This window comes from Lepidothrix coronata, unplaced genomic scaffold (genome assembly GCF_001604755.1).
Source record: "Lepidothrix coronata isolate B3197 unplaced genomic scaffold, Lepidothrix_coronata-1.0 Scaffold165, whole genome shotgun sequence".
Classification (NCBI taxonomy): domain Eukaryota; kingdom Metazoa; phylum Chordata; class Aves; order Passeriformes; family Pipridae; genus Lepidothrix; species Lepidothrix coronata.
In genome coordinates, this window is record NW_016690345.1 from 856,377 (window position 1) to 879,741 (window position 23,365).

The 23,365-nt window shown below is 38.6% G+C and overlaps 1 protein-coding gene across 4 annotated transcripts in view; it reads left to right on the plus strand.

The window, feature by feature from the left end:
* NCKAP1 (NCK associated protein 1) overlaps window positions 1-23,365 on the plus strand; it is a 59,255-nt gene that overhangs the window by 5,763 nt on the left and 30,127 nt on the right. Inside the window, exons 2-12 of one of the 4 annotated variants that reach the window (XM_017829527.1) lie at window positions 4,754-4,771; window positions 5,927-6,037; window positions 14,614-14,700; window positions 14,900-14,956; window positions 16,013-16,155; window positions 16,241-16,331; window positions 20,272-20,409; window positions 21,097-21,145; window positions 21,626-21,782; window positions 22,494-22,550; window positions 23,076-23,172. In XM_017829527.1, coding sequence (XP_017685016.1) covers window positions 4,754-4,771; window positions 5,927-6,037; window positions 14,614-14,700; window positions 14,900-14,956; window positions 16,013-16,155; window positions 16,241-16,331; window positions 20,272-20,409; window positions 21,097-21,145; window positions 21,626-21,782; window positions 22,494-22,550; window positions 23,076-23,172 — 1,005 coding nt within the window. Of the gene's footprint in view, window positions 1-4,753; window positions 4,772-5,926; window positions 6,038-14,607; window positions 14,701-14,899; window positions 14,957-16,012; window positions 16,156-16,240; window positions 16,332-20,271; window positions 20,410-21,096; window positions 21,146-21,625; window positions 21,783-22,493; window positions 22,551-23,075; window positions 23,173-23,365 lie in introns of all 4 variants that reach the window. The other 3 variants (XM_017829526.1, XM_017829528.1, XM_017829529.1) reach the window with 3 other exon arrangements.

Sequence of the window (23,365 nt, forward strand, 5' to 3'; positions counted from 1 at the left end):
AAAATGAAATTAAATATTGGAAAATGAAATTAAATATTGGAAAATGAAATTAAATATTGGAAAATGAAATTAAATATTGGAAAATGAAATTAAATATTGGAAAAGACTGAGAATATTTTTGAATTTAGCCTGTTAGAGACCTGCAAGTAAATATTTGGCAGACATCTCCTGGGAGCAACACAGATACAGTTGATCCTGCTTTGGAATAGGAGAGGAAGTAGGCAATTTATCAAGGTCCTTTCTAGCCTTTCCTTCTGATTTCACATGAATTTGCATTTTAATGGTTTGAATCTCTGAGTAGAGATATACTAGGACTTAAAGTAAAGTACATACTTTGGGGTTGAACACACACCAAATAATGAGTAATAGCAGGGAAGATGTCTTGCTTAGCTCTAGGAAACACTGGACTGACTTTTAACACCTTTAATTGTAATTTTAAATTAATTTGAAAGTACGTTATCTTTCAAACTTTTGAACCTTGATGAATGAGAAGTGCAATAGCTGTTAAATTTTCAATAATTTTGAGACATATTTTAGGTATGTCCAAGGCCTTTAGAGACTGTCCAAAAATGATATGATTTCTCCTGCTTCCAGATTGTGGTTGAAACTATGAGCATACTTTGTATCAAGGTCCGGGTTTATCTTTTGTACAAATATCATTCCCAAAACTTATCTTGGGACCAGCCTGTTTAATAGTGAATTTAGACTTCCACAAAACCTAAAATACAGCCAAGCAGTTGTGGTAGGCTTGATCAGAGGTATTAAAGCAAATGTATTGTGAACCACTATTCAAGGCACCTCTTTATTGATTATTCATCTCTCTCTCCTTCTCAGTAGTTTTGCTTTTTTCCAAACTAGACGTTGTCAGTTGATAATCTCAGCTTTAAATGCATGGCAGAAACAAAGAAGGTATGATAGGTAGTATGGAGTTAATGGTGAAAATGTCTCTTTGAACGATCCTTTGCCTTTTGTTATTTAGTGTAATTTAGAGGATGCGCAGCTGCAAGCCAGGCATGCAAACTTAGATACAATTTAGGGTGAAGTCTTTAATGCCAGCAGCTCTTTCAAGGGAAGAACAGTTTTAATGTGCCTGCCTTTCAGGTGTGTCAGAAGAATGTGCTACAGTAAACTGTAAATGGGACGTACAGGAGATTTTCCCGTTTCCAATACAGGAAATCTTAAGAGTATTTCCATTTATTAATGCAGTTACTAACTCAGGGGATGGCATAGTTTTTACTATCATTGAAATTCCGTTTCCTGGTTAAATTCACATAGTTTTTTAGTGCAGAGTCGTTTGTAAATGAAATCTGAAGGTGAGGTGATTTGTTGATTATGATTATTTCCGTAAATGTTGTCACAGTCCAGTGAAACTGTGCTCAGTAGTGTTTTATCTCAAATCTGCAGTGACAGTAAATCAAGATCTCTTGAAGTAAGAAACCCGCGTTAAATTGCTGCAAAGTATGATTTATGATAATCTGCTGATGTGGGAGGTCTGGGGGACGAAAATAGGAAATTATTGATTCAAATGGCCCTGTTTCTCTTCTGTTGGGACATAGCCCTGCTAATAATACAGTACAATATTTAGGCTTTTTTATCGTCCTACACCATATAACTCAGGTCATGATTCCCAATGTTCTTATCCAAGGGCAAGTGAGAGGTTTATGTTGAGGCTTGAGTGAAGTTTAAGGGTTCTAAAGGCAAGTTTGGGGCACTGACTACTAACCTTGATTGTACCTCAGCATAAACTTCCCTTTATTCATATCACTTCAGCTGGATATATGTAGTATCCATATATCTGCTGCCCTCAACTAGGAGGTAAAATGTTAAGCTTAGATTTTGCAGTGATAGCTGTTAACGGTATTTGGGCAAAAGATCTCTTTGCTGCATCATAAAGTCAGTGTATTCTAGGCCAAAGGCACTTGAACTGGATTCTGTTTTCCTCTTTAGAGGCTACTTAAATGTAGGCCTTAAGAAGGTTTTTGTTGCTGAATGTGTTCTTGATGGCTGCTTCTGAAAGTAAATATATGTAGTATTCTTCATTTTCGAAGTGAAATTAGTGTAGAAGAACCTAATAGCGAAGAAGAGAGCCTGAATTTTTTTTATTAGTAATAATAATATAGTTATGTACCTTGTTAGGACAGGTAGGAAAATGCTGTTTTAATTCAAAACATAGGGCATAATGAAGCATCTCTAAAGTGGGATGTAGGGCGATCTCTCGGAAGCTCGATGACTGTGCCAATGATGATAGCAAGTGAGTATTCTTAACGAAGCTATTATCTATAAAAATCATATTATTCTTGTTAGGGGTTGGATGCACAGAATCACTGTTCACTAAGGTGGGAGCTTATAGCAGGGTACCATTCTTAAGTGCTGTGGAAAGAAATGCTGTAGTGCTTGAGTCCATTGAAAAATTTTTTTTAATTACTTAGATTAGTCTCTAAGCGTAACTTGGCATCATCCTTTTCAGCATAACTGCTTGACAGCTGTTTAGTAATATACAAAAGAAATCAGAGTTGACTGCTGGGAGGTTCTTTCAGTATAATATTTCGGGGCTGAAGCAGCTGGAATCCCATAGCTTCAGAGCTATATTCCAGGAATGCTGCATTAGTAAGAACATTTTTAATTTGTGAGTTTCTTTTTGATGCTCAAAAAATGTGGCTGTTCTCAGAAAAATGCAGCCATTCTGGGTTGGTTTGGTGGGAGCTTTTGGGGGGATTTTTGTTTTTTGGTTTGTTGATTTTTTTTTTTTTTTTTTAATAAGAAATGAAGGAAGGTTATTGTATCCCACTTAGGGGAAAAAGCGATGTCTGAGGTTGATGGAGAAAAGGCTACTGCTTCTGGCTAATGCTCAGAGAGCTGTATATGGCCAAGTGATCTTTGTATGTTCTACCACAATGCTCCTGCCCATTACACTACTGACAAGGGGTTTTGTATTGACTAATACAACTGCTGAAAGCAAAAGCTGCATTCTGAGACTGCTGCCCTCAGTGGCTTTGTTCTCTCTGCAGCGCAGGACTGTGGTTATGTGCCTTACCACACTTTGACACTTGTGCAAAAGTGCTGGGATTGGGGTTTGTACTTTCATTCTGTTCTGCCTTCTAGAGTAAACGATAGTGAGTTGGAGCTTCATAGATCTGTTCACCATTTTAGGAGAGGTTTAGCACAGACTGGTTTGTGTGATGCTGAACGCAGGCAGCAGTATGGACAAAAATGTCACTGATGCAACAACAGCTAGTAACCAGTTAATACCAGTTCTTAGAGAGGAGCTGAGCTGCTGTGGAACATGGAAGAGCGAAGAAAAAGTCATTGACCTCCTCATTCAGTGATGTCTCCTGTCCTCTTTCCGTTCAGTCCACGTACAGCTTGTACAGCTCTCCAGAAGCTGGAATTTTGATGTGTGTGAAGGATACATTTTAACATCTTGCAGGAATTTTCTTATCTGTGAATCAATCTAGGGTCATTTATTAGTAGGAAGAATTACAGTTGCTTCAAATGTGATGTCGGCTAACAAACAGTGGGAAGGAGTAAAGAAGGAGCATGTTATCTATGTTGAGAAGAATGCCAGTTAAAGTGAGGGTAACAGCTGAATTCCTGAAGCCACGGGAGGATGTGCATGTTAGTGTTTTCAGAGGTCTGTTATGTGTGAATGATCTGTGTGTAAGGGCCTGGGTAGAACATAAGTTTTAGTAAACGTTTCAGGGAACTGATTTATAGGAAGAAAAACACCTGTTGCTAGGAAAAATAAGGAGTGTATGTGGAAGGAGTGTTTTAATTCAGACTGAAAAATTTTTGAAGTCAACAGTGGCAGATTTGTTGTCTTCTGTGTAACAGCAACCATATTGGAATTTAACAGGGCACAAATACATGTCTGTTAAGTTGTTTCAGTAATCCCTCTTTTACTAGAGAAACTTACAGGATGTGTGGCAAGAACAACAAATTGAAATAATCTGACAAAGGTTCTGACAAACCCATGACATGGAGTTAATTAGAACTTCATAAATTTGAAGCGCATTGTCTAATTTTTTAATGCCTATTTACAGTATAGTTTTTACTTTTGAAATTGTGTAAAGACTTTAAAGTGTGCACAGAATAGATCACTTGTGGCACATGTTGTTTGCTGCTCTAAGGATATCAAAGCAACTGCTTAATATCTAACTGATGCTGTGAATGTTGCTGAATTTATTTTCATTATAAATTCTTCTTGTGTTATAGATACTAAATTTTATTAAAATATCGTATCTTTGGGATTATTAGCAAATATGAGAGTTTTGATATTAGAGTAGTACGTTAGTAAACCTCATGATGGTCATGTACTGCTGGTAGACATTTTAGAAACGTAAAATAATGACTCTTTTATTTTTTTTCTTGGCTACCGTTTCTTTTTCAGGTATGTAAAACTTCACTGAGTTTCTCTCCTTTTTTTCCCCTGTAGTTGCATGTGATGTCTGTTAACTCCTGTTTTCTCTCCCTACCTGAACTTAGTTTGGAAATACTATTAGTAGTTACATGTCTCGGTATATTTGCAGTGATTTGCGCAATAGTAGCATTCTAATAAGTCCGTGTAAAGTTGTTTGTGAGTGTTAGAATAACCACCATCCAATAGAAAGTGTGCTGCCTAGAGTAACAGATGGTCATAATGTTCTCTTGGATGTAGGTAATAGTGTATTGGATCACTTAAATGTAATACTTTAGAATTTAAGAGTAATTTGTTTATATGTAATTTTTCTCTCTTTTTATTACACTGCTTTCCCAGCAAGGACAAGTTTGGAAGGTTTGCAAAGCTTTTCACCTTCCCTTTGCCCGCTTGCCCGCTTTCAGAATCGGTCTCATACTCCATGACTTCTGTCTCTACAGTCCACAACTCGGTCATAGAAATCAATGGGGGAGAGTTTGTTTTTTTTTTTTAAGCGAGCTGCCATTCGAGTTCACTCTGCATAGGAACGCCTAGCATGTAATTTAGTTTTGCATGAGACACGAAACTCCTTTGCAAATCCCCGCGAGGAAAACAAAACTGAGGCAATATTTGAGGCAAATGCGGTTTGAGCGCAAATTTTGTCATGTAAGTAATGCTGCTTTTAATGTGTTCCTCCAAATGAAGCGGTGTGGCATGGCTGGCTACTCAGAGTAGTAGAGAAGTAGTAGTGTGTCTGACAGCATGCACTGGAGCCGGCAACAGTCGGTGCTTCCTCAGTCCTTTGTCCACAGAAGCTGCTCTGATCTGCCTACGTAAGTTATTTGAGAGACCTAACACTTAGCTGCGACTTCACAGCAAAATTTAATGAGACTTCTCGATTCCTGCTTTTAAAGCACAGCCTATGCTGCTCTAGGAGTAAAGAACACGAGCAAAACTTCAGTTCTTAACCTAAGGAAATAGGCTGCTTTAGGCAAGTACTGGCGGTTTGACTGTGGGGTGGAAAATTGTCTTGCACTTAACAGTTGGAAGAAAAATTCAATGCAGATTGGTGGGGGGATGTTAAGTTCTGTTGCACAAAGGATAGTTGAATCATTTAATGTGCCCAGCACTGTCCTCCACAGATGATGACACGACTGAATTTTCTAACAGTTTGTTAACTCCAGATGAATACAACACTACCTCAAACCAGGAATAGGATTAAAAGGAAACCATTTTTTTCTCCTTTTTTTAGGATTGAGTTTTTTCCCTCACTGCTGTTCTGCACTAACTGCTTTGATACTTCCATGCATCTTTTTCAGTAGAAGAGCATCTCTGTACTGTTTCCCATTGCATATTTCAGCTGTGACAGTCCCTGCACTTTGCCTTTCATTTTATCACCTGCTCACTAAAAAAAAAAAAAAAAATCAAACAGAAAAAGAATCTTTCTAGTTTGTCTTCAGATTTGCAACTATCACTTAGCTTTAGGTGGATGATTGTGTTTCTACTTCACTTTTTATTGTATTTTTTTTATAGGCATGTGGTGACCCCAAAGCCAAACCATCCTATCTTATTGACAAAAACCTGGAATCTGCTGTCAAATTCATAGTCAGGAAGTTTCCAGCAGTAGAAACACGCAACAACAATGTAAGTAACCAATGACTGTACAAGTATTTTTCTCAATATCCTTTCACCACTCATTGCTCAAATCTGAGAGGCTTTATGTGTTCTTATGAAGCACCTGAGGCTGACAGTTGCAGTTGGAAAATAGCTGTTGATTCAAATGCCTGAGAGAAAACTTGAGAAGGAACTGCCTCTAAGGAGAGAACATTACACTGTAACTCTGGGTGGGTTTTGTCAGAGTAGGACACTTTCTAGTTTTCTTTTTGCCTGCTCTCTTCTGTTCCATTTCAAAGAACCATCAATGAGAAGAAATCCCTGAAAAAAAATCATGCCTTACTTTAATAGGAGAAAATCCTGGTGACCGGACTGATTGCAGAAGATAGAAGTTGCATAACTTTATTTATGATGTGTCCTGACCAGCAGATCAGTAAAAGATACCTGGTTGCAAAGTGGGGAAAAAATGTTTGTATTTTACAGGTGTTCTTGCCTATGGGGTGAGTCCCTGTGGGGAAAAAAGAATGCCTGAATGAATAAGGAGAAACCTCATGAAGTACAAAACCAGGGAAATATAATTATTTCCTCTTGAGATAGTGAGTTCAGTTCCAGTAGTAAATTATATTTCACCTTTCTGAGTGAGCCAGTATTGCTGAATTAGACTTTGTAGCCTTTTGGAGGTAATTAGCATTATTGGATTACAGGCAGACATTTTGGCAGGTGATGTGCACTTGTTTTCCTGTTTCAGTTTGAAAGACAAGGGAAAGATTTTTTTTTTTCTTTTTACTTGCTTATATTTCTTTCTAAAGGCAAAAAGTGGAGGTAGGTGTTGGGTTTGCATGTTCCCTGCATGCAACTACGTGCATGTGTGCTTGGGAGGTTTAGGCTTGCTTTAAGCATTCAGGTTTCTGCAGAATGGTAGTGGTAAGAACAATGGGAATAATTAGTTTCTTTTACATTGCCATCTCAAAATTTTATGTAATCTCTCCAGTAATACCAATGGGGGGAAAAAAGAAAAAAAAACAACAGAGAAAAACTTTCCCTTATGAAGGAAACAATTTCAGTAACCATGTGCTTTCTCACTTTAAAACTTGTACGTGCTTTGTACTCCTTAATATTGCTCATTTTTGTGTTGAATTTGATTGTGTGAGTAACAAATATTGAAATTCTTTATCAAGTTTATGTAAAAATAAAAAGCCCTTTTAACCATGTTCGGTAAATGCTTCTGTATTCTCTAAATTTGAGTGGCAGATCTACTATTAAAAGTGAAAGTGATATATATAGAATTTGTTTAATGCAGTTGCATGTGTGCTCTAAATGTCTTGCAGTTGTTGATTGTGAATTTGGAGCTTAATTAATGATAGATATTTAAGGATTTGGTCCTGTATAGTTTGTGGAAAGAGATCGAAGCTAACTTGCTGTATTTTGACAGTCATAGTTTCTAAAATAGGACACGCTCATAATGTTTTGTCGTTGCCTTGTGTTTACTTACCATGAGCCAGCCAGTTGACGAAAGCCTACCCTCCTTATGTATGAGCACAATTTAAAGTAGGATTTTGAGCTCTTGCAATAGGCAGCTGGGGTTTCCTTCCTGTGGTCAGAGCTGATGGCAGTCTGCTCGTCTTAGTTATTTATAGATGTTTCCTGTAGAGTGTTGTATCTCCCAAAAAAGAAACCTTTACCCATTACAGATACCTCATGAAACTAAAGCCGTATCATGTGCAGAGAAAGTTCTAGTTTGAGGTAAAATCAATTTTTGTTTATAAACCTTAACTTCAAAAAAGGTGTAAGCATCAGGTTCCTGGTCAGGAAGATGTTCCCCTCCTTTCTGCCTCTGTTTCCCTCCTGCCACTGGCCAACAACTACCTCACCATGTATCAGGAGGGCACACCAGGGAGTTCCTTCAGTAGGGAAATGGGTCATCAGAGCTTTAAAAGGGCAAGAAACTTACTGGAACAGGAACACATCAATTAAAGAAATATCACAAAGGATTCCTGCAGTGGAAATAGCTGAGAAATCATAAGCTGCGTTTCCTCCTTGCCGTGAAAATTCCGGGGCAGCCTTTCAGGAAGAGGTTTTGGATTTTATATGTTCAACAAACACTGCTTAGCACTGTGCACCTATACTGTTAGTAGTACCTTTTCACATGTCAGTAGGTCACGTTGCCAAACAGGTTTGCATTCAGTTGGAGAATAGGTAGTGCCAGCTTTTTTTTCCCCCCCCTGTTTGTAGCTGTTGGTTTGCTTTCTCTCAGGTACCATCTTCTGCAGTGTTCTGTGTCTCAGAAATGAGCAACACACTGAAGACTATGAGCAGCGTCTGCTGTAATCAGATGAGCTTGAAAAGCCTAAATTTTCATTCTGTTGAAACAAGAGATTCTGTTATATTTGCTATTGATAGCTTTTACTTCTTTATCCATGAAAAACACAGCTCCTGGTTTTGTTCCTTCTCCATTTTGACCCTGAGTCAGACTAGAGCACTGTCTGACAGTCACTGATTTTCAGTATTGTTCCAAGAATGAAAGTTTGTGGACTGTTCAAACAGTGAAGTGCCTGATGAATCCTTGCTGACCAGGCTGGGAAGTGGAGTAGCTCATCTTCCAGAGGGTCAATTATAGATAACTCTGCACCTCATCAGTTCATAACTCTCTCTCTCTCTCTCTCTCTCTCTCGTTGCCTGAGTGCAGTCCCTGTGATCTCTTACACTTGCCATTTCTTTTCCAATAACCATTGTGAACCACATAACCTTGAAAATGTGCAGTTTGAAGACCAGGCTCTTAAATTAACTGTTAAGGAAATTGGCCAGCAACGGAGTGTTGCTGCATATAGTGTATGGAATATCTGCAAAGGAAGGATGTATGTAAGCAAAAACTTGAAGGATTGAGAAAGTAAGAAACAAACCTTTTGGAGTCATTGCTTAGCAGTCAGCAGACCAGTGAAGCATCTCTTGGAAGTTTCTAAGGGGATGGTTAGTGGGAGAAATGTCTGTTTTGCAGATACTGCTAATCATCATCATCTAGTAGCTCTGTTCTCAGTATTATTCATATCAATTCCATTCGTGTTTTGCATTGACTACACATTGAATTTCTTAGGAAATAGTGTTCTGAGGGTTTATTTACCTGGTTTAACTGTGCTAATTTTCTGCTGTATTGTGTCAGTGGGGACTGGAAATAAGATCCCATGGGAGCAGAGTACATGCTGTGTGAGCATTTCCAGCCTGCCTCAGTTAGGATCTTTAGTTTGGAATTATTTCACTCGAGATTTTATTTTTCTTGACAGCTGTATTGCCTTTTTGCCTTTTAGATTCCAGTGTATGTGCTTGGTCTGCTGTGTCTCACAGTTTCACTTAATTGTGAGCTGTTTGCATAGCAAATTACCTGAATGTGGGAGAAGTGTTGTGGCACAGAGTGGCTGGACCTCCTTGGCTAAAGCTTATTAGAAATCATTTATGCATGCTTTTATTAAATGCTTTCTTCTATAACAAGAAATTGAAATACAGACTTCATAACCAGTCTTGAGTTTTAATTTGTGATAGGTGCTTCCAGTAATTAGTCTTTTTCAAAACACTTAATACAAATAATCATTTGTTTTTTCCAAGTATGTCTTTCAGCCCCTGCAAGGGGTACAGTGCCTCAAGGAAAATCTCATTTATTTGCTTGTTTCTACTGAAGCTCTTAATATCATAATTTGCACAGCACTAATGAAGATAATTTAGAAACTGTCTTCTGTGGAAACATAACTTTAGGATCTCAGCTGTGCTGCCTCATGTATTGGTAATCCTTTTTCACTAGGAAACAGTCATTTATTTTTGAGGAAATTATATGGTCATTACAGATGTGACAGCTGTTTCCTTAAATTATCCTCAGATTCAGTAAATTTTAATATTTTTCTCCAGTTTTCTGGGATGATAGATCTCTAATAGGGGAGACTTGATTTTTCAAATAACTTCCAGTTTGCTTAAGCAACAAAACTCCAACTCCCTGTAGTCCACCATAAAAGTAACTGGCCTCCTGACCATGAAAAACTAAAACCCTCTCCAGGTAAGGGGATGCCCTGCACAGCTGCCTGTTCAGCTCTGCTCCTGCTCAGGGAGTTTCTAGTGCTGAAGGGACCACAAATGAGATGGATTTTCCACAACCTGCTGAGGCAGCAGTTTATTTTATGGGAGTACCCCCTGCATGAGTCAAGTCAGATGATGAGTAACCGTTCTCTCTTCAGCTTTGTACAAACAGTGACTATTTCTTATGCTTGAGAAAAGGATAAATTAATTCATTCAGAATTGAAATTGCTCCTCTAGTGGCTTGCTCTGCCACAACCATACCTGCTGTTCTGATTTCATGTGTCTGAAGTCTTCAGCTGTTACCTACATAAGACTGACTTAAAATGACTCATCCCATAATGTAATCAGGAGTATAGCATGTAAAGCCTTTCAGCCTAACAGTCGTTTGCAAATGGCATTTTTTCTTAGTAGTTTCAAAAAGTAACGTAAAATCCTGAAATCCCTTTAAAATGTTTCACTGAACAGAATTCTCATGACATAACTTAGATTTTTTTTTTGAAATTGTGAGCACTGTCAGCAGTGTTTACATCATGTTTATGTTCATGGCTTAACCTTTGACTGGGCATGAATTTGAGATGGAGTAGCATCCAAATACAGTTTAATTTTTTATCATTATTTGTAATAAATCACTGTAGCACACTGCTGTAAGTGTCCATATGAGTCACTTGCCAAGGCAAATCAAACTACTCATGTGCTTGCTCTTGTTGCTTCATAGTGTCTGCAATACCTGCAGAGGAGTAAATGTGTGTAGTACTTAAGATCCTCATCCATTAAAACTCTCTTTTGAGTTCGTGACTGACAACTGAACAACTTGGCCTTTAAAAAACAAAGAAACAACAAGACCCCCCCTTATTAACACCTAGACAGTATTTCAGCTAAGCAGTGTTAGTGAGATGGCATTCTAAAAATTGTGTGGTTTGTAAATGAATCGTAAAAAGCTTGCTAAAATTGTAAACGAAGATGAGAGAGTGGGGAAACTATTCTTTGTGGCTGACAGGTAGATCAGTTTATAAAGAGGAGCCTCCCTGCTCCAGTTGGCCATCGTTACTAGTAATATGGTCAACCCCAGAGGCCATAACATTTGTAGAGGGTCTTTTTAAAACAGTTAACTTAGTGCTAAGAACATGAAAACAAACCAAAAATAGATTTTGCAGCAGACAAACATAAGTCAGTAAACACGTTAAATATTCTGTTGCATCTTTTTATATGCAGCACAGCACTTCAGAGGCTGCTTTTAACTAGAAGTAAGAAAACCAAGGACACGTTTGTCAATCTGCAGTTAGTTTGCAGAATTTAAAACTGATTTTCTTCATTTGAGCAGATCCTTCTATCTTTTCCCTGCTGTTCTGCTGTGGATTTTGTAGACATGGAACTTTGTTCAAATGAATTGAGTTTTTCAAATCTTTGTCTAATCACTCTACAAGTGGCAAGTGTAGTGACTGCAACAAATGACAGCAAGAACGCTGACAGTGATAATTTACTCCTATCCTCAGAATTTTAAGTCAGAATTTATAATACTGCTTTTTGGGGCTTATATTCCAAGTAGTATTTGGGGCTTATATTCCATCACACTGATGCAAGAAGCAGAAAATTCCCCTAGTGTCTGTTCCTGGAGCATGAAATAAGTCATTTATTCACATGCTACTGCTACCAGTCAAACACGATAAAAAAATGGCAGGAGTAAAGTTATCCTCTGGTTTTTCACACTTAATACTTTCTGAACAACCTTTTCTAGTTGTCTTGTGTTTCTCCTGAGCCTTGATATTAAACTGGTATTTATCCACATGGTTAATATCCCAATGGCTGCATCATTACTCTCTTGTCTCTGAACCATCATTCCTGTAGGCTCTGAGTGAGGCTGTCTTACACTTTCTCATTTGTTTTTTGCTTCTTTTAATGTGCTTTCTCTGTGTACATAATCAACTGTGCAAAGATTTTGGGGATTTAATATGAATATCTTGTGGATAATATACTTCACAAAGTGTTAGCTTCACTCTCTGGTATTTAAAATCCTGATTTGTAAATAATATTCTGATATGATCGGACATGTGATACGTTATTAATAGGCAAAAGAAATAATTTCAGATTAATTATTTCAGAGGTTTTTTTATCTTGCTATATTATGCTGAAATTCCTGCAGCTTTTCATAGGTCTTAAATCTAATTTACCTCATTAAACAAAAATACTGTTGGTATAATTTGTACTTTAAATTCATAGAGAATAAGTAAGCCACTTACATGTAACCAGTCAGCAAGGCATGGTTAGCTATAGTGAAAATAATCTTTTAATGCTAGGAATGTTTTTAAGAGTTATTTCTTCAGTTTATCCTATTCCAAAACTTTTGTTGGATACTGAAAGCTGTTTGATAATAAATTGCAGGCAAAGTTAAAAAGCCTGAAACCTAATACAAAGTGATACAGGACTGGCAATTTCTCAACAGCTGTTAGGAAATTAGTAATGGAAAGTTTTGATGCAGTGGGTGTGGAAAGAGCTACACCCACATTCCTGAGTGATAAAAATGCAAATAAATATCCAAGACACTACATGCTGTCAGCTGTTCTAAACATCACTCATCAGGCTGTGCTCTATGAATGGGACTCTTTGCCCCATACTGATCTGACAGTGGTCACAGCTGAGGTGTTTGTTTTACTTCGATGCTACTATTTTAAATAAAATCTTTTTGACCCTTTGAACACTCAGAATTGCAAGAATGATCATCTTAACTCTGTAGGAAAGTAGTAGCATCGTTGAAGTATAAATGTTTCTGGGAATACAGGTAACTAGTTAAGAATGCACAGCAGTGGTTCCATAATTCTTAGTTGAGTGTATAATTCCCTATACTCCATACAGCTTCACAGAATTTATGAAAATTTATTGGGTTTTTTGCAGCTGTGCTTCCCAGCACCATCTCTCTTTTTGCTCTGTCTCCCCACTTCATGTGCTGTGCCTCTGAAATTGTGGTGTCCTGCAAGAGTGGACACTCAGTTGCTATTTGTTATACCAAAAATCAATTAAGTGGAAATAACATATTTCCTAGTGCATGAGATTTATCAGGACAAGTTAGAAAATGAACACGTGTACTTGCAACTCTTTTTTGTTTAAGTCTCAGCTGATGGCTACATGAGAGAGACTTAAAAAATATATAGGATAGGCATTCAAAGTCCGATCCTTTGCAGTGGTGTAAAAGTAGGCAGGAGTAGTTTATAATGGAGCCATTCCAATTTACTCTCTATATCGCTGTCTTCCTTGGCTGTAGTGGAAGCCTCATGGATCAAGGCTTCTAAAAGTCATCATCACCTCTAAAAATTCAGAGGAGAGAAGCAATGATGATTTTATCACAGTAGTGGTCCAGCCAGTCTGCTCTATGCATTTAGAGGAATTTTAATGCTTTACATAAAACTGAGAACACAGGGCACAGCTTTATAAAGAGAGGGAGCTGAAGTAGCATACTCAGTTCTAATCTCTCAAATGACAATAAGCTAACAATTTATTAGCTCTTTCATATAATTGATTGCTCTTTTTGAGAAGAAAATCCTATTTAACTTGATCAGTCTTTAATTTAAAATCTTGCAGCTTTTTGGAGGGCACTTTTTCCTGTTCAGTGTTACAACTGCTTTAACTCAATTCATGTATCGGGAAGGAGACTTAATTCATAGCTGGATATTGCAAGTTAAATAATTGGATTCTTCAGTGCTGTGAGACTGTAATACATAGATAAACAGAATAGCTGTTCAGTAGCAGCTAGAGTTTTTTGTGTTCTTAATTGTCCAAGTGTCTGGTTCCCCCAGAAAATTTTGAAAAATGATATTTCATTGTCTGTTTAAAATAATAATAATAAAAAAAATCCATGTGAACTATTTTATGCCTTTGTATTCACATTTGCCTTTTCCATTTTATCCACCAGTTTCTAGTGCTAGTGTTTTGCTTCTTTTTTTTGTTTGTTTCTTTATTTCTTTGCTTTTGTTTGAATGTATTATTGTGTTTATATGGAACTGGTCCAAGAACCGTTACTGTATTTTATGTTTGTATCTACATTTTATTTTGCATGCTTAACGTGGCTTTGCCTGGATATTCTTTTTGGTAAGTTCAGAATTTAAAAGCATAATGTTTTTCTGTAGTAAAGTTTGTAACCTGCCGCCTTCTTTTCTCCTACCTCGAGTAACGTCATTATTTTATTTTTTTTTTTTTTTTTGGCATACTGATTTGTGCTCATGTACTGTTCTGCTTTGGCTAATTATACATATGATAACACTGTTTCCCTAACAACCCATTTTCATCTCTAGCTGAGCTAAACAATATGACTCTGGTACTAATGTGTACTAATGTGACTTTTATCTTCAAAGTATAGTTGGCAGCTGTTAAAATGATCTGTGCTGAGGACTCTGTGTGTGTTTGAGACACACAGAACCTCAATCTTAGAAAACCATGTTGCAGCTTCTTTGCATAGCCTGGTGATTACTCAGCGCTTCACAGGGATTACTTTGCAGCAGTTTTCTCAAGATCTTCTAAGAACAGTGTGCCTGTTTATGTTTCTCTTGTAGCAACAGCTTGCTCAGCTCCAGAAAGAAAAGTCAGAGATTCTGAAGAACCTGGCATTGTACTACTTCACCTTTGTTGATGTAATGGAATTTAAGGTAAGGTATTACACATGTGTCAGCTGTCCCGTCACGTCAGGGTTTGGTCACTCCATTTATGAAATAAAACTATGTAATGAAATAGCTGGACTTGTAGCTCTGTTCTTCAAATAAAGGAAGAATCGAAATCCATCACTAGTCGTTGTAAAATTATTTAATTAGCTCTCTTTAGACTAAAGTTACTCCTTTGTTTTTCAAGGACCATGTCTGTGAGCTGCTGAACACTATTGATGTTTGCCAAGTCTTCTTTGATATTGTAAGTTTCTGGGTTTACGCTTTCAAAAATGTTTCTAATCGGAGTCCTGTGGGGAGAAGGATTTGCTTATGTTAGCCCAAGAAACATGACATATCTGGTTATAAATGCAAGAGAAATAAAAACTCTTATCTTCAGGATTTCTAATTTTTATAATAGCTTGTTTTCAATGGGCTTCTTATGAACAGTAGTAACAACGTTATCTGTTATCAGACATACAAATCTTCCTGTAATTTTTGCTTTATTGCATCTACAAATTAATTCTTGGGTTCTGCTGTTACTTGTATGCTTAAGCCTTATGAGATTCACAGGACAGGAATATTACTGGTGTCCACATAAGCTATGTGAGGAGGTCACTTCTGGGGTTGACTAAAGCAAGTACAAAAGCACCTAAAAGAGTTATATTTAAAAAAAACAAACCAAAACAAACGAAAAAACCCCAAACCAATATGCAAAAAAAACCCACGGGGAAAAAAAAAAAAAAAAAACACAACAAAAAAACCAAACCAAAAAAAAAATCCCCTTAACCTCAAAACTCCACAGCCAAACACTGTAGAACCCCAAAAGAAAACCTCAAATGCCTTTTCCTCTTTGTTTCAACCTTCTTAATGTTCATAATGTCACCTTGCTAGTTTTAGTCATTTCTAAATTTGGCTTAGTTTCATAATATAAAAAAGGAGCAGGTATATATCCTATGGAATGATGTTACCTTTTCACATTACAGAGCCTTATTAAAATAGATTTCATAAGCAAGGCACTGCAGACTGCTTAGTAACATCCAAGAAAAGTTTTCCTATCTGTCAGGTAACATGTGACTTTTAAGCCTGGAAAGATTTATTTGCTTGCTTGCTTTCACAAGTGCAAACAGTTCTGGGAATTTGAGTGAATAAACCAAGACCATACAAAGTCATATGCAACCAGAACAAGAACTTTGTTCAAAAGAGAGAGTGCCTTGTATTTAAAAAATGCTGGAAATTGGTGGAAAGGCAAGGAAAATGTTTTATGCTTGTTTTGTAAAAATTTGTAGAATGATGATTTACAGGGTTTTTCTATTTCTAGACTGTAAACTTTGATTTAACTAAGAACTACCTAGATTTGATTATAACCTACACGACTCTAATGATCCTGCTGTCCCGAATTGAGGAAAGGAAGGCTATCATTGGATTGTATAACTATGCCCATGAAATGACACATGGAGCAAGGTAAAAAAAATCTGTTGTGTAAGAAATTTGTGTAATGATAACAGTAACAGCTGCACCTAAGTGAATTGTTTGTTGTTGCTTTTAGTGACAGAGAATATCCACGCCTTGGCCAGATGATTGTGGATTATGAAAATCCTTTAAAGAAAATGATGGAGGAATTTGTACCTCACAGTAAAGTATGTAACTACTTTTTACAGGCACGCACTCCGTTAATTGGGAGAAACAGAGATTGAAAAGTCAATATGCAAGGGTTTGTTTTGTCAAAGGCTGTTGGGTATTAATTTTACATGAGATGTTAGTTATAATGAATGTCTGGAGCTGGGGATTGATAACATATTAAAAAGCAGAACCTATAGAAGTACAGTAATGGTGAGACCCACTAGTAAGGAGCCATTTTATTTACTAAGGAGTAGAAATTAATTAAAAATCAGTTGCAGGTCGTCTGAGAACAGCTACACCTGTGTTTTGTGTAGGTTTGTAGCTTGAAATTCAAGAGATCCCCATGTTTCTGTGAAGTTGGTTGTTATGCTGGTTTGCCATTTGAGATGAATGCGATTTTCTATTTTGTGTCCTGAGGGTTTTTGCTTTGGACTGTCCTTAAAGTGGGAATCCTGGAGATCACCACTGCCTCTTTAACAATAGCTCTGGTACTCAAAAGCTGACACTGTTTACCCTGCTCAGTTGCCTTCACTGAGTTAAATGAACCCAATTCCTTTACCCTTTTCTTTACAAATGTTTTTAAGCTTGCATTCTTACACAGCTGGTTGTGTTGCAGTTGTGTGATGTTTCATCTAGGCTGCATTTTCATGTAAGGATACCTTGGAAAAGTGACAGAAGCTCTGCCAATGTCAATGTATATCCTGTTTATCACTTCCCATTTGTCCACTAGACTTGCTGTTCTGTCAGAGGAAGCTAGTTTTGTGTGAATATGACTGACCAATTGTTATTTATACAGGTGTTATTTACTATGTGCTTCCAAATTGATTGCATAGCAATTTATTTTTGAATCTTTGACAGGAGCTGAAGTTAAATACTAAGTTACTACCTGAACTTTACAAGGTTTGGGGTTTTTTTTTTCCTCTGTTTTGGTGTCCAGGTACTGTTTGTGTTTTCCTTCTCCGACCCTCTTGAGATTTTTCTTGATTTCCTTAAACATTTTAGGATTGTCACTAGAAGTTCACAGAGTTTTAGGGTAAAAAGGAGGGTTTATCACCTTTAGAAGAAAGGGCAGGCAACTCATGAAGTGTTTAAGGATGGTGTTAGGGCATGCAGAAAGAAAATTAGAGAGGTGAAAGCACAATTTGAACTTAATCTGGCCACTTCAGTAAAGGATAATAAAAAGTGTTTTTATAAATACATCAATAGCAAAAGGAAAGGCAAGGAAAGCCTCCATTCTTTATTGGACACAGGGGGGAATATAGTCACCAAAGATGAGGTAAAGGCTGAGGTACTTAACACCTTCTTTGCCTGTTTTCAACAAGAAGACAGGTTGTCCTCAGGACAAGTAGCCTCTGGAGCTGGTAGACAGAGACAGGGAGCTGAATAGCCCCCTGTAATCCAGGAGGGAACAGTTAGCAACCTGCTGAGCCACTTGGATCCTCACAAGTCTATGGGACCAGATGGGATCCACCCAAGGGTGATGAGGGAGGTGGTGGAAGAGCTCACCAAGCCGCTCTCCATCATCTACCAACAGTCCCGGCTCACTGGGGAGGTCCCAGATCCATTTCCAATCAGAAGTTGGCCAGTGTGACACCCATCCATAAGAAGGGCTGGAAGGAGGACCCAGGAAACTCCAGGCCTGTCAGCCTGACCTCAGTGCCTGGCAAGGTTATGGAGCAGATCATCCTCAGTGCAATCACGCAGCACCTACAAGGTGGACAAGGGACCCAGAGAGCACGGGTTTAGGAGGGGCAGGTCCTGCCTGACCAGCCTGATCTCCTTTTATGACCAGATGACCCAGCTGGTGGATGAGGGGAAGGCTGTGGGTGTGGTCTGTCTGGACTTCAGCAAAGCCTTTGACACTGTCTCCCACAGCAAACTCCTGGAAAAGCTGCAGCCCACGGCTTGGACAGGGGCACTCTGTGCTGGCTTAGGAACTGGCTGGAGGGCTGGGCCCAGAGGGTGGTGATGAATGGTGCTGCATCCAGCTGGTGTCTGATCACCAGTGGTGTCCCCAGGGATCAGTGTTGGGCCCAGTCCTGTTTAACATCTCTGTTGATGATCTGGATGAGGGGATCGAGTGTACCATCAGCACATTTGCAGATGACACCAAGTTGAGGGGAGTGTCAGTCTGCTGGAGTCTACGAGGGCTCTGCAGAGGGACCTGGACAGGATGGATAGATGGGCTGAATCCAGTGGTATGATGTGTAACAAGGCCACGTGCCAGATCCTGCATTTTGACCACAACAACTCCCTGCAGCAGTACAGGCTGGGGACAGAGTGGCTGGAGAGCAGCCAGACAGAAGGGGACCAGGGGGTGCTGACAGGGGGTGCTGAACATGAGCCAGAGTGTGGCCAGAGTGTGCCCAGGTGGCCAAGAAGGCCAATGGCATCCTGGCCTGGATCAGGAACAGTGTGGCCAGCAGGACCAGGGAAGTGATTCTTCCCCTGGACTCAGCATTGGTGAGGCCACACCTGGAGTGCTGTGTCCAGTTCTGGGCCCCTCAGTTCAGGAAGGATATTGAGGTGCTGGAGCAGGTCCAGGGAAGGGCAACAAGGCTGGTGAAGGGACTGGAGCACAAGTCCTATGAGGAGAGGCTGAGGGAGCTGGGGCTGTTCAGCCTGGAGAAGAGGAGGCTCAGGGGAGATCTCATCACTCTCTACAACTCCCTGAAAGGAGGCTGTAGCCAGGTGGGGGTTGGCTGCTTCTCCCAGGCAACCAGCAGTAGGACAAGAGGGCACAGTCTTAAGCTGCGCTGGAGGAGGTTTAGGTTAGACATTAGGAAGAAGTTCTTTACAGAAGGAGTGCTTGGGCCTTACAATGGGCTGCACAGGTATTTAAGAAGAGACTAGGTGTGGCACTCAGTCCCATGGTCTAGTTGACAAGGTGGTGTTGGGTGAAAGGTTGAACCTGATGATCTCAGAGGTCTTTTCCAACCTAATTGATTCTGAGATTCTATGTCCCTAAGTGTTCTGGAGTGAAATAGTTTTGAATACTTCTAATTTGTCTAAATAATCTGCGATGTTATTTTTGTTACACTTCCCTTCGAGTGATTCTTGTCTTGTTAAGAACTCTTATTTAGCTAAGGATCTCATTGGAAAATAATCTTTTCTGGTGCACATTTTAGCAAAGATGCTTCACTTTTCAGTATTATCTCTTGCATTTAATAGCAAACCAGTCCTTTCCCTTGAAATGTTTTGTAAAAGCTGCCTTTCGCTCTGATTTTTTGCTCTTGTGCTAGAGATATAAATTGGGGTCAGGGATCCCTCCAGGCACTGTGCTATAGAAACACATTCTTGGGTAGCACTCTCGTGGAATTGCACACTTAGGTTGTCCCTTTATCCTCTCACTGCTTTGCAGCAAACCTGACAGTTGTTTGGTCCTTTGCTTTAGCTTCCGCACGTGACTTTGGTTTTTTTGCCTGAGTGACCTTCTCTGCTGTCACAACAGAGTCTCTGCTCAGCCCTGGCTCTCTGAGGATTCATGCAAGCACCACTATTGGTACAAAAGTAATGGAAAAGACTTAGGATACACTTACCTGGATAAGCTTAATTTGTTATGAAGATACTCCTGTAGACAGTATCTGCTCAAATAATTATAATTTGCTACCAAAGGGGGAAGGACATAGTAAATAATGTGGCAGAGAAGGGAATAACACAATAATTGGGATGCTTGAAGAAATAATGAATAATTCCAGTTGTAAGTGACAGGGTTGTTGTCCCCTATTGATTTTTTTTTTTCCCCCATGTCCTGTAATTCTGAGCTCTGCATCCTTCCTTTAGCCTGGAGTAGTCTTTTATATGTTAAACTAGATGCAATGGGTTTTGACCTCAAGTTTAGTTTCAGAACTAGCTGAGTAGAATGTTTTGATAATTGTGAGTTATAATGCTGAGAAAACACCCATACTGATAAAATAGTACTAATCATTCAAACTAATCATTACCCTCCTTTTTTAGTCCCTTTCAGATGCTCTGATTTCACTCCAGATGGTCTATCCTCGTCGAAATCTCTCAGCTGACCAGTGGAGAAACGCACAACTACTGAGCCTCATCAGTGCCCCCAGTACAATGCTTAATCCTGCACAGTCTGACACAGTATGACCTTTTAATTTGCATTATATGATACAGTTAAGCAACGTTTTCTGTAAAGTAGCTTTCTGCTGGATGATCTCTTATGTGACTATTGATCAGAGAAGTAAGTAGGCTCACTGGGAGAACTGAATAGTTCAGTACTAGGGAAAAGTTTCCTTGCATTAAGTAAAGCTTCTGTTACATTAGCTCGTGCCTTCATTTCCAGTATTTAAAAATCAGAAAATGAAGGGAAGCAATGCTAACTTCTGCAGTGTAGAGGGAGGGAATCCTGTGTACTGTCTCAGGTGTTTGTGAGCCAAGAGGCTGGAAATCACAACTGGTACTTCCTTTGAAATTGTGTTTACACTTGCCACCTCAGTTGTGATGTGAATGGTTATTGTTCTGAAAAAAACCAAAGCATTAACAGCTGTCAAGTACTGATTAGTATACATCAAATGCCTTTTTAAATACAATGTTTGTTGAAATCAGACATTTGACAAAATTCGTTTGAGGTGTTGGAGGGTATGGAAGTTCATTTAATGTTCAAACCCTGTTTCTAAAGCATTGAAGCAGTGCCCTGTTAGTGATCAGCAGCAGTCTGATCATCAGCATTTAAGGCTTTGTATGTCCCTTTTTGCTAAAAACTACTTCTCATGAAATGTATTGTCTTTTATATAATTGGTGTGCTACAAATTACGGGTTTTTTAACAGATGCCATGCGAGTACCTCTCTCTGGATGCAATGGAGAAATGGATCATTTGTGAGTAAAATATTCTGAAACAGCTCGTGGTTGTGTTTAAAAAATAACATTTTAAAGACTACTTACTTTTGTATACTGTGCAAAATCTGTTGTATTCAAATAAGATTCTGAAGAACTTGATTAAATCTGATTTGTATGTATCACTTTTACATGCAGTGAAGTGAGAATTCAGCATGTGCTGCTGGAATGGAGTTTGTCATTAGTTTATTCCACACTTTGACTGAAAGTGAGGGTTTTAGTATTTGTGATGAAAATAGCCAAGTACTGTCAGCATGAAGTAGTTCATGTTACAAAAATGTTGCAAAAATATTACAGAAATACCTCCTAGAAGCATGAGGAGTATTTTTTTATTGTTATCCATTAAAGAGTTTATTAATGATCTGTGTGAACTATTTAAGAGAAAATGCATAATCATCTCACTGTTCTCTTACTGTCTTTGTGCATCTGGTTTGTGACATACGTCAATGTGAACTTCTGAAGTTGGATTTATTTTGTGCCATGGAATCCTAAATAGTGATGCTACAGCTTTGAACCTTTGGAAACTTGCACTTCAAAGCAGCTCTTGCTTGGCTCTGTTTCGAGATGAAGTATTCCATATTCACAAAGCTGCAGAAGACTTGTTTGTAAACATAAGAGGGTAAGTTTTAATTCAACTTTTATTCTTTCAGAACCTCTGTTAAAAATACCGTATTTCTTGAAGAACTGTTTCAAAAATGTTACTTCTGCTTCACTTAAGTTCTGCTTATTATGCAAACATTTTTGCTTGATATCTTGACTATTTCTTTAAGTGCATAACTTTTAAGGGCCTGATTCCATAACCACCACACCTTTTCTTTGTCTCAGTTCTGAAAAAGTCTCGTGAATCAGTCTCTGAAATGACAAAAGTTAAAATTAATCATCTCTCCCACAAATCTTGTGTAAAAAAAAGGTGTCCCTGCCCACAGCAGAGAGGTTGGAACTAGATGGGCTTTAAGGTCTCTTCCAACCCAAATCATTCTATGATTCTGTAATTCTATAATCTTGATCTTGTGAAGGGAAATGATGTTACAAATGTAGAGCTTGCTTGAAAAATTGCATCTGGCTGCCACTTTCTGCAGTATATGATGTAAAAACTCAGAAACAAAGTTGTGAGTTTTACCAGCAGCATTAGGAGCACTTCAGTAGAGTTTTTTTTTTTTGTTTGAGCGTCCACTTTTGGCATTTAGCTCTGATCAGGGAAATAAGTCTCATGAGCTTTTTGCTGTGCCCTGCTTGCTACAACATTGCAGCTCCTCTTGGGTTGCACTCAGGTCTCGCTGAACTGTGCTGCTGATTCTTATTGCCCTGTGGGGTTGGTTTTCTCTTGCAGCTACAACAAGCGAATTAATGACATCAGAGAGTGCAAAGAAGCCGCTGTTTCACATGCGTGAGTGTCTTACAGAGTTTTCCTGACTGACTTCAGTGTTGGTTTTCTTAAAACAAAGTTATAAAGAATATATAAAAGGGATTCGTTGAATGCTGAATTACTTGTGCATTTTCAAATGAGATCCTCTTTTAAATCTGGATTTGCTTAATTCCATTACCAATTTAACTTCCCAAGTTTTAGATTAGTTTTGAAATTATCTGGATGGCAGCATTTAGTTTATTCTTTAGTTTCTTTTTGTCTGACTACTTAATGAGAATGCAAATTAAATAGAAATGTTGTAATGGAGTCAAATGCACATCACAGAGGAGGGGCAGAGAACTTGGGGGTCAAATTTATTGATCCTGTGGGAATATACAGTGTTGGTGATGGGGATGCCAGTTTAAGTTGAACCACACTCTTCAAACTTCTGAACTTGTGAAGTTGATACAGTGTAATCTGCCTATGCTTGGGCTTAAATGTTGTAGAAAATCAGATGTTCTGTGGCTAGCACAGTGGATGATGTCTGGGATTGTTCTCTTGATGCAGCGGTTCAATGCACAGAGAGAGACGCAAGTTTTTACGTTCTGCACTCAAAGAGCTGGCCACTGTCCTGTCTGATCAGCCAGGCCTGCTGGGCCCCAAGGTAATGATGCCTCTTATGCTTTGCATTGGTACAGTCTCACAGTGTGTTTCTCAGTGGTAATACCACATTGAGTTTGTTTGGCGGGGGGGGAAATCTCACACTTCACTCTGAGAAAACCTACTTAGTTTTCTAAATACTTTGGTTTTAGAGACTGGTTGCCTCTTACCATGCACAAGCTGTCCCAACTGTTGTG